This window comes from Amblyraja radiata, chromosome 3, assembly GCF_010909765.2.
Source record: "Amblyraja radiata isolate CabotCenter1 chromosome 3, sAmbRad1.1.pri, whole genome shotgun sequence".
In the NCBI taxonomy this organism is placed as follows: Eukaryota; Metazoa; Chordata; class Chondrichthyes; order Rajiformes; family Rajidae; genus Amblyraja; species Amblyraja radiata.
The window spans coordinates 76,757,527-76,768,582 of record NC_045958.1 but is presented as its reverse complement, the minus strand read 5'-3'; the positions used below and the strand labels follow the sequence as shown (position 1 = coordinate 76,768,582).

The 11,056-nt window shown below is 42.2% G+C and overlaps 1 protein-coding gene across 1 annotated transcript in view; it reads left to right on the top strand.

Annotated features, from left to right (window-relative positions):
- Positions 1–377: 377 nt before the first annotated feature.
- Positions 378–11,056, top strand: part of tbc1d2 (TBC1 domain family member 2) — a 64,750-nt gene continuing 54,071 nt past the window's right edge. Inside the window, exons 1-2 of the mRNA XM_033018139.1 lie at positions 378–736; positions 2,850–3,261. Coding sequence (XP_032874030.1) covers positions 2,860–3,261 — 402 coding nt within the window. The 5' untranslated portion in view covers positions 378–736; positions 2,850–2,859. The remainder of the gene's footprint in view (positions 737–2,849; positions 3,262–11,056) is intronic.

Below are 11,056 nucleotides of genomic sequence, written 5' to 3'. Positions count from 1 at the left end.
AATAGGCAACGTTTCGGGCCGAAACCCTTCTTCAGACTTTCACTGTAAATTAATTGGTACATGACGTGACAATTAAATTGAATCTTGAATTATACAAATTCGGAATAAGGTTGTTGAGGCTTGAATTGAATTGAAAACAATTTATTAGTCAAGTATGGATACATACAAGGAATTTACCGGTGCTTTGCTCGCAAGTAACACGATATACAGTAAACAATTAAGAATAAAACATTATAACTTAAACATGTGAAGAACTTTACATGTGAAGAATGAAATAAAATACCAGAGCAAAAGGAGGCTAGGCAAAAGGATGTCAGGAATACTGTACAGAATGTCGCAATTTTATTATGCAACCAGGGTTGTATCTGCCCGAAGTTGCACGGTGACTGCTGCTAGTTTAATTCAGCCTCCCGGGTTATAATTTCCGCATTTTCAACCAATTGCATCTCCCGCAGAAATTTGGAATGAGTGTCGAGATGATTCAAGTCAGTCTCCAACACTTGAACGAATGAAGGCAGCAGCTGCTCAAAGGCGCTGGTCGCTGGGAAATCACCTCTTTATCATAGCCCATCCCATCAAGGAAACACGGACCAGCCCTATGTAGGTGTGCTCAGGACCAACATTAATCTCGGGAGCTCTGCTGTTACTGTTTTTTTGGGCGTTGAGACAAGGAATATACCAAATGCTACTTCTTCGGCGGGGAATAATTATATTAATGCACAAAGTTCGAACGCACGTAAGTAAGGTCGATTGCTTGGAAGTAAATGCTAATGGTGTGTATTAGCAAATCAAAACTTTAAATTAAAAGGGGATCTGTTGAAAAGCAAGTGTCGTGCCGACCCAAGGTGATTTTTTTATGGCCGCAAACTTAGTTTGGACTATCTGTTGCGACTGGATCGTTGAAGTTCCTCAGATTTTTTTTTTAGTTATTGCCTCGGTATTGTGTTGAGTCAAGTTTTACTTAAAGAAGAAGAAATAGTAAGATATTAATGCAGCACTTTCCACGCTCGGCTCCTTCCAGAGCGCTTTACAACAAGCCAATATTGCAATGCAGAGTCTGAAGAAGGGTCTCGACCCGAAACGTCATTCCTTCTCTCCAGAGATGCTACCTGTCCCGCTGAGTTACTCCAGTATTTTGTGTCTACCTTGCAATGCAGAGAATGTTTGCACGGCAAGATGCACGGGGTAATAACAAAGCATCTGTATAAGTCAAGTCAGGTTTATTCGTCACATACACATCCGAGATGTGCAGTGAAATGAAAAGTGGCAATGCTTTCGGATTTGTGCAAAAAAACTACAAAACAGAATGGAACAGAATCACATATTCACATACTACATATTTGTGGGAGGAAAAAAACAGCAATTTTTAAAAGACACCACACACCAGTAGATTGGTACAGTAAAGTTAGTCCCTGGAGAGATAGGAGTTTACAGTCCTAATGGCCTCGGGGAAGAAACTCCTTCTCATCCCCTCCGTTTTCACAGCATGGCAACAGACTGTAGCAGCTGGAACAGTCCGTTGCTGGGGTGGAAGGGGTCTCTGGAGTTGCACCTTCTGATGTATAGTCCCTGCAAGGGGGGGGGGGGGGGGGGGGGGTGTAGTTCCCATAGTGCGTTCGGTCGAACGCACGACTCTCTGCGAGCCTTCTTGTCCTGGGCAGAGCAGTTCCCAAACCAAATCGTGATGTTTCCGGACAAGATGCTTTCCACAGCCGCTGAGTAGAAGCACTGGAGGATCCTCAGAGGCACTCTGCATTTCCTCAATTGCCTGAGGTGGTAAAGGCGCTGCCTTGCCTTACTCACCAGTGCAGCAGCGTGTGATGTCCATGTCAGATCCTCTGAGATGTGGACTCCCAGGTATTTAAAGCAGCTCACCCTATCCACAGTATCCCTATCTTCAATGGTGTGTATGTCCTCGGATGATGTGCCCTCCTAAAGTCCACGATCAGCTCCTTAGTTTTTTTGATATTCAAGAGGAGGCTGTTCCCCTGACACTAAAATGCCAGATCATGTTTTAATCGTGCTGATTGAGGATAAACTGGATAAGGAGAACTCCATTTTCTTCAGTACTACATTATTGGTTCTGTAATATCCATCTGAGAGGGCAGATGGGACATTGGTTTCAAATCGCTCAATGACACAGCTCCGTTGGTAGTGCGTTACTCTTATTATTACCCTGAAATGTTAACACAATATTCTGGATCGAAATTTAACCCCTCAACCTTTCATTTAAAAAGGGTGACTTGTATTTTTATAGCACATTTCAAGTTTCAACGAAAGCATTGCAAAGTGCTTCACAAAAAGTAATACTCGCTGTTAATAGACACGGAAAGCTGGAGTAACTCAGCGGGTCAGACAGCATCTCTGGAGAAAAGGGACAGGTAGCGTTTCGGGACCCTTCTACAGACTGTTAGACTGTACTCGCTGTTAGTTGATTGATTCAAATGTGTAACGTGGAAACAAGTCCTTCAATCCACTGACTACCCCGACCATTGATCCCTCTTCACACTTTTTATATGTAATCCCACTTTCTCATCCACTCCTTACCCAATCGGGGAAATTCACAGCCAATTAATCTACAAACCCACACGTTTTGGGGATGTGGGAGGACCACATGGAGGCAACCCACATGGTCATGGGACAAAGTGCAAACTCCACATTTTCAGCACCCAAGGTCAGGATTGAACCTGGATCTCTGGTGCTGTGGGGCAGCAGCTGCACCGCTGTGCAGTCGTAATGAAGGAAATGCTATATTTGAAGAGTGCTTTTTAAATGATTCCTCCATTACTTTTGATGTACTTATAGTACTTGCATATTGGATGATATTTAGATTGCACGTATGATTGCAGGATTTGAAGAATGATGACAAATGAATTAGAAGTGGGCAAGTCCAGCCAGATGGAGATGTTCACATTACCAGTCAACGCAGCTGCTCAGAAAAAAATTGATGATGTGCATGAAGAACCAATTGAGAACGAAGACTTGGCAAGCTATTTGGAATCGCTGAGTGAGGTACCATCGCAATCTACAAGGTTGTGCGGGTATCTCAACAAGCTGGGAGGCAAAGGACCACTCAAACGCTGCAAGACCCGTTGGTTTGTCTTTGACTCAAGGAAATGCCATCTGTATTATTTCCGAAATGCCCATGATAACAGTCCACTGGGGAGCATGGATTTATCAAATGCTGCATTTAATTATTGCCTGGAAGCCGAGGAAGGAACTTTTGAAATTAAAACTCCGGAGAAGGATTATACTCTAAAGGTAAGAACTATGTTAAAGGTTTGTTTCCTGCTGTACTATGATATCAATTCTGTACAATGTACCAATGAACAATTACATTTTTATTAAAGTATCATTAATTCTGCTTTTAAATACGCTGAAAGTTAGTTTTTGAATAAAAGAACCAGCAGCTTTTTTAAAAATCAGAAAACACTGTCTTGATAGAGATTAATCAATTTGATTGTAAAACAAATGTTTTAGCTTTTGGCACCCTCTGGGTCAACTAAAAGTGTGTTCACTAGTTGTAATGGCAATTTTTAGACTTTTCAAATGTCCAACTTTTAATTACCGTTGCTACTCAGGGATGTGGTGGAGATATTTACGCACTCGCTGCACTCGCCAATAGCAAAAACGAATCTTCCAGTCGTTTCTTGATTAATTGGTCTTTTATTGAAGTAATACAAAACAGAAATAATTCATAACTTTCCGTTCTTACTAGCTGTTCCATCCGTGTCGTATATAATCATGTGAGAGTGTTTTCTTGTGAGAGTGTGGTGTCTCGTGGTAAAAAACTGTTTTCTCCCTATCCCTCTAGGCTAAATTAAACTCCCAATCTATGAGTCTGCGGTAGCCTCCTAAAATGTAGACACCCCCTTCTACGTATATAATCCCACCCACAAGTTTAGGAAGAAGATACAGAAATACTATTAGTAACTAATAGTAAGATTAAACGAGAACTTACCAGTTTGAAGTTTGATCTGTATTTTATGAGGAGTTCCGATGAGGGATTACGTGAAGAAGACCGCCAGGACGCATGCGTGTCATTGTTCAAACCAGCGGTGTGAAATCACAGATAACTGTAATGACTAAACATAGTAAGATTAGAGAAGAGATACCAGTTAAGTATATGATCAAGGGTGGGAGCGGAGGGCACGTAATCCCTCATCATAACTCCTCATAAAATACAGATCAAACTTCAAACTGGTAAGTTCTCGTTTAATCTTACTATTTTACTTCGGAGTCACATGAGTGACTACGTGAAGATTTTAAAGCTCTGTGATTTCATGCCGTGGAAACGAGTCCATGCATCACGTCTGCCTTGATGACTGTAGGAGGAATTGCGTTAATATAATTTGGACATGAATTCGACATTGAAATCATAAAATTTGTTAACACAAAATTATATCCCCTTTTAATGGGTTTAAATTAATTTACAGAACTTAAAATTGTTTCTGCAAACGTTCCAGGTTTCATTACTGGTTTGTTGTAAAATAATTGGAATGTTTTTTCCCCAGACCATCCTGCTGCCTTGAGGATTTGGTCCATTGGTACATCCAACTGTATCGCTGCCGATGTAGCTGCAGCCCTGGTGGAATGAGATTTTAAAATATCAGTATCCACTCCAGCCTGTGTTAGCACCCGTTTCAGCCATCTTGAGAAGGTCTGGACCGTCACTCTTTTGTGTGGTTGCTTGTGGCTGACCAAAAGTGCCTTCTCATTGCCTCTTAGGATTTTCGTTGTCTCCATGTATAACGACAGATGTCTTACTATACAGAGACGGTCATCTGTTGGGTATGACTTGGGTATAACGTGGATAGTTATATGGATGGGAAAGGAATGGAGGGTTATGGTCTGAGCGCAGGTATATGGGACTAGGGGAGATTATGTGTTCGGCACGGACTAGAAGGGTCGAGATGGCCTGTTTCCGTGCTGTAATTGTTATATGGTTATATGACCTAAATTGTATATTGAGGCCTGCTGATCCCTGTCTGTTCTGCTTTACTAACTCATAGATATGAAACGTAATATTTTCTGATGAGGAAGTCATGTTGTCCAGTATTAGTTTATGCAGTGACTGTACCCTCTGTGCCGTGACCAATGCCATTAGCATGACTGTTTTTAATGTCAGTCTGTGTAGGGACAGAGCTGTTGCTGGAGACCAATTCCTGAGCATCTTTAGGACAATACTTACATCCCATATTTGGGAGTACCTGGTTCTTGGGGGATTAGTATTAAAAATTCCCCTCATAAATTTTGTTACCAGTGGGTGAGCCCCAACAGAGTAACGCTCTGTCCCCTGCCACAGGTAAGTCGATAGGGCACTTCTGCCGCAGTTGATGGCACTGTAACTGAGCCCCTCATCATAGTGGAGGCCTGCCAGATATTCCAGAACAGACGGGATGTTCATGTCTCTGTAGGTGATGTTGTTTTTATGGCAGTACATCTCCCACTTCCTGATATAGACCAGATACTGTTTTTTGGTTGACTGTCTTTGGGCCGCCGAGATCATGTTCACTGTTTGGTCCGTCAGTCCCAGTTGTAGTAGAGGTGTTTTTAAACTCTACAAATTAATAAGTTCAAATGTTTATGGCATGGGTGGCTATCCCTTGTTACGGGATGTAGCAATAAGTCTGGTCTATGTGGGATGGTGATACATGGTTCTAATACCATGTTTAATACCACTGGGAACCATGGTTGAGTAGGCCAATCGGGTACTACCAAAATACCAGACGCAGAGTCTTGTTGTATTTTCCTTAATACCCGACTGATGAGGCAGAAAGGAGGGAATACGTAAATAAACAATTTCCCCGCAATGCAGCGAAAATGCATCTGTCGCCGCTGCCCCAGGGTCTGGTTCCCATGAAACATAATTTGATAACTGGTGGTTAAGTCTGGATGCGAATAGATCGATATCTGGTGTTCCATATTTTGCTGTAATATCAGCAAATACTTTTTTATTCAACATCCATTCGGTGTTTTCATTAAATTTGATTTGCGTGACCTGGTGTCTGCCACTAAATTTAGTCTTCCTGGTAGGTAATGGTATGTTAGCTTTCAGAAAGCGAATGGTATGTTAGCTTTCATAGCAAAAGGATTTGAGTATAGGAGCAGGGAGGTTGTACTGCAGTTGTACAGGGTCTTGGTGAGACCACACCTGGAGTATTGCGTACAGTTTTGGTCTCCAAATCTGAGGAAGGACATTATTGCCATAGAGGGAGTGCAGAGAAGGTTCACCAGACTGATTCCTGGGATGTCAGGACTGTCTTATGAAGAAAGACTGGATAGACTTGGTTTATACTCTCTAGAATTTAGGAGATTGAGAGGGGATCTTATAGAAACTTACAAAATTCTTAAGGGGTTGGACAGGCTAGATGCAGGAAGATTGCTCCCGATGTTGGGGAAGTCCAGGACAAGGGGTCACAGCTTAAGGATAAGGGGGAAATCCTTTAAAACCGAGATGAGAAGAACTTTTTTTCACACAGAGAGTGGTGAATCTCTGGAACTCCCTGCCACTGAGGGTAGTCGAGGCCAGTTCATTGGCTATATTTAAGAGGGAGTTAGATGTGGCCCTTGTGGCTAAGGGGATCAGAGGGTATGGAGAGAAGGCAGGTACGGGATACTGAGTTGGATGATCAGCCATGATCATATTGAATGGCGGTGCAGGCTCGAAGGGCCGAATGGCCTACTCCTGCACCTAATTTCTATGTTTCTATGTAAGTGGCTGATATCCAAATATCTCTCTGGATACACCATTGCCAAATTGTATTAGCCAGATTGTCACATGGTGTCGATTTGTTTCCACCCATGTGGTTAATGTATGCTACCACGGTGGTATTGTCTATCTGTAGTCTAACATGCTGGTGATATGACCCAGTACAATATGACTTTAGGCCATGGAATGCACCCAACATTTCCAGGTAGTTTATGCCCAGTGTGAGTAATAATGATGCCTCCTGAGCAGTCCATCTACCTCCACAGCTGGTGATGGTAGGACTGCTTTCACAATCTTTTTCATTAGGGAGAACATCTCTGACAATGTCCTGTAACTGATTGTTTTCCCTGATGGAAGAAAATGTTAATGTAAACTTGAAAAAAGTGAAAAGTGGTGCAAAATTTATTTTACTCTTTATAACAAATAACACAAAGTTTTGTTATCCAATCACAGTGAAGTGCAAACATGGAAAGTCATTCACCCTAATATGTTAAGCTGGATATTTATCTTTCTTGCTGCTAATTCAATGTGTCTCTTATATTCTCACCTTTTAAAAATTCTCCTTTCAAAGGAAGGCCTTTTAAACAGTCTGAAGAAGGGTTTCGGCCCGAAACGTCGCCTATTTCCTTCGCTCCATAGATGCTGCTGCACCCGCTGAGTTCCTCCAGTAATTTTGTGTGCCTTTTAAACATTGATAGGTTGATGTGATTTCTGCTTCAGGGTCAATAATATTTAGTTATATGCACTGAGATCGAAATAATGAAATTCTTACTTCTTTGCAGCTTTCGAGGCACATTAATGAACAACACAACAAATAAATACACAATAAACAGTTACACAATAAATTATCAGTTATATGAGGTAGCCAAAACATAATAGCGCCAGGTGAAGTACGTTGTGTAACCTTATACAAGGTCCATAGTAGTTCAAACCTGAGGTAGAGTTGTGGTTAGGATTGTGCAGGGTAGTTCCACAGCCTGATGGGAAGATAGACCGCTCCTTCTAAATGCAATGGGCTGACGTGTAGTACGCAACGGAGCGGAACGTGGGCCTTTTTTTCATCCATTTCAGTAACCCGACCCAACTCGCAGTGTAATCAACGTTGCGGGGGAAACAGTTTGTGTTAATAAATAATAATTCTGAAAATGAGGAGAAGATTTGTACCAAATAACCTTTATTTTTACGAGGATGTTTTCGTAACTGGCTTCCGTCTCCGCACTAGTTATCTTTGCTCCGCTCTGGGATCTTTGGTGCGGAGACGGAAGCCGGTTATGGAAATGGGGCCGAAAATTACCCATGAATCGGCCCATGACCGTACTACGTCTTTTTCATCGAGTGATCTATCTTGCTTGCTATAGGATATTTGGTTCTCAGGCTTCTTTACCTGCTTCCAAATGGCAGCAACAAGATGAGAATGTGGCCAGAGTATTGTGGGTCTTCTTCAGGCAGTGCCTTCTGTAAATTCCTTTGAAGATGGGATTCTCAGTACCTCGTGGGGGATTTTCTGCAGCCTCCTTTGTTCTTGGGCATTCAAGTTACAAAACCGGGCCATGATGCAATCTGCCAGTACGCTCACAGCCATGCACCTGGAGAAGTTCAATGGAGTATTCCGCAACATGTCGAATCTCCTCAAATTTCTGAGGAAGTGGAGGAGTTGGTGAATTTTCCCATTGACATTGATGAGTCAAAACTGGCTGTGTATTCTACAACTTTGCAAACCTCTGCACAAGGTATTTTCTGCCGTTTTTCTTCAAACGTTCACACTTAACCTTATGTAAATGTCCTCAGCAGCGGTGAACAGTATTTAGTGTCATTCCAGTTCACACAGCTGCTGACATAGGAAAGCAACAGCTTTTCTGGTACAATTTCCCAGCTTCTTAATTCAAATGAAATTATAATTTTTGTTTGGAGGGACGGGGGGGAGGGGGAGAAACATTCCTCCCGTCAGGGTGCGTACAAGAGAAAGTTTCTCAGAATAGAAAGAGATCATCGAGACCTTTGAATCTGTGCCTGCCTTTCAATCCAAAAGGATACCACTCCATTTGTTTTCATCCCATCCTTACAATATGTCCTCTGCTTTTAAGTATTATTTATCCAGTTCTATCTTGGAAGCTACCATTGAATTTGTCTCCATTGCCCTTTGAGGAAATGCATCCCATCTATTAATATTGTAAAACGACATATCTGTATATAACTCTTGGGTATGGCGCAATAACGATAGCATGGAGCTATCAAGAAGTGAATGCAACTGCACACAGAACTATTTCCATGTTCTATTTTTAACCTAGTGCAAGCTGGCAGCATGATAGTAACTATCCACTCGTACTCACAGATTAATAAACCACAGAAAAAGGCCACTCAGCCTATTGTGCCTGACAGTTCTTTGAAAAAACCCCAATCTAATTGTTGTTCCCACATCCTGCACTCCCTCCCTCTGCAACGGACAGTAATGACATGCAACCGTTCCCATGTGTCCCCCCCCACCCCCACCCCCATCCCCCGTGTCCAACCCGTTTTATCGTCTTCTCTTTCTGCTGCTCCATTGCCGGATTCCAATGCAACATATGCATCATTTAAAAAATGAAAGTTGTTTTGCAAATAACATTCATAAATTCAGCGAATGGGCCCATTGTTGCTGGCCGACTCATGGTTATTGATGAGGCAGTACACAGGAGAGAGATAGAATATCCCCCAGGTACTGAGAATGCTATCTTCAAAGGAATCTGCAGAAGGTGAGTAGTGCTGCAACAACCACTTTCTGCTCAACGTCCACAAAACCAAGGAACGTTGACTTCAGAAAGAGGAACTTAGGAGAGCAGGTTCAAGTTTCCATTGGGGGGTTGGCAGTTGAGAGAGCTGGCAGCTTCAAATTCCTGGGCATTTCCATTTCAGATTACCTCTCCTGGGCCCAGCACATAGATGTTATCTTGAAGAAGGTGTACCAGTACCTCTACTTTCTTAGAAGTTTAAAGAGATTCCGCATGTGTCCAAAATGCTCCAACAAAGTTCTACAGATGCACTGTAGAAAGTATCCTGACTAGTTGTATCATGGCCTGGTATAGCAATTTCAATGTACAGAAATACAAGAGGCTGCAGAGAATGATGGACTCAGCCAGGCCAACACAGGCACAGCCCTCTCTACCATTGAAAACATGTACATAAGGCGCTGCCTCAAGAATTTGGCATCAGTGATCAAGGATCCCCACCATCCGGTTAAGACCCTCTTCTCACTGCTAGCATTGGGCAGGAGTTGCAGTAGCATGAAGTCCCACACCACTGGACTCGGGAACGGCTACTTTCCAACAACTAAGGTCATAAGTAATAGGAGCAGAATTAAGCTAATCGGCCCCTCAAGTTTATTCTGCCATTCAAACATGACAGATCTATCTCTCCCTCCTAACTCCATTCTCTTGCCATCTCCCCATAACCCTGACACCCGTACCAATCAAGAATCTATATCTGCCTTAAAAATATCCATTGACTTGTCCTCTACAGCCTTCTGCTGCAAAGAATTCCACAGATTCACAATCTGACAAATTCCTGAATCGTATTGCACAACCTTAATCTTACCTCAGCAATGGAACATATGGTCCACTGCTTGCACCTCCATGGACTTGCTTTCCACTTGTACTCTGCAGTAACAACTTGCTTTTTGCACAGTCTTTTACTTTTACAGCCGTGCAGTATTTTGTGTCATTTGTGGATAATTCTTGTGTATTGTCTAAGTTAATGTGCCTGTGATGCTGGTGCAAGCAAGATTTTCATTGTACCTGGACCTTCCCATACTTGTGTGTATGACAATAAACATGATTTGATGGTGGTCTTTGTGGACTTAAAACGTAGAACATCTGAACATTACAAGTCGCATTTAACAGAAGAAACATACCTTCAAATTACGTAAAAATAATTGAAGAGTTTAAAAGAATGAAAAGAGATCGCCTTTAAACTTAAGTTCTTAAATTACTTCACAAGTAAGATGTGGGGAGGATGTTTCCTCTGATTGAGGAGTCCAGGAACAGGGATTATACTTTGAGAATAATGGATCCGCCATTTAGGACTGGTGTGAGGAGAAATTTCTTTGCTCGGAGGGCGAAGAAACTTCAGAATTCTTTGGAAGCTGAGTCACTGTGTTCACTCCTAACAAAGACTGATAGATCCCAGTTTATTAGGAGAACTCGGGGACATAGGAATGGTGCTGGAAAATGGTGCTGAAGTAGAGGATTGGCCGCAAAGGGGCCTTATGGGCTAGTATAACCATAACTAGTCTTAGTTTGAGTGGAGATGGCACTTCCTATTTGTAAACTCAAGGACATGTGTGGATTAATGTACACTGATTAATTAGTA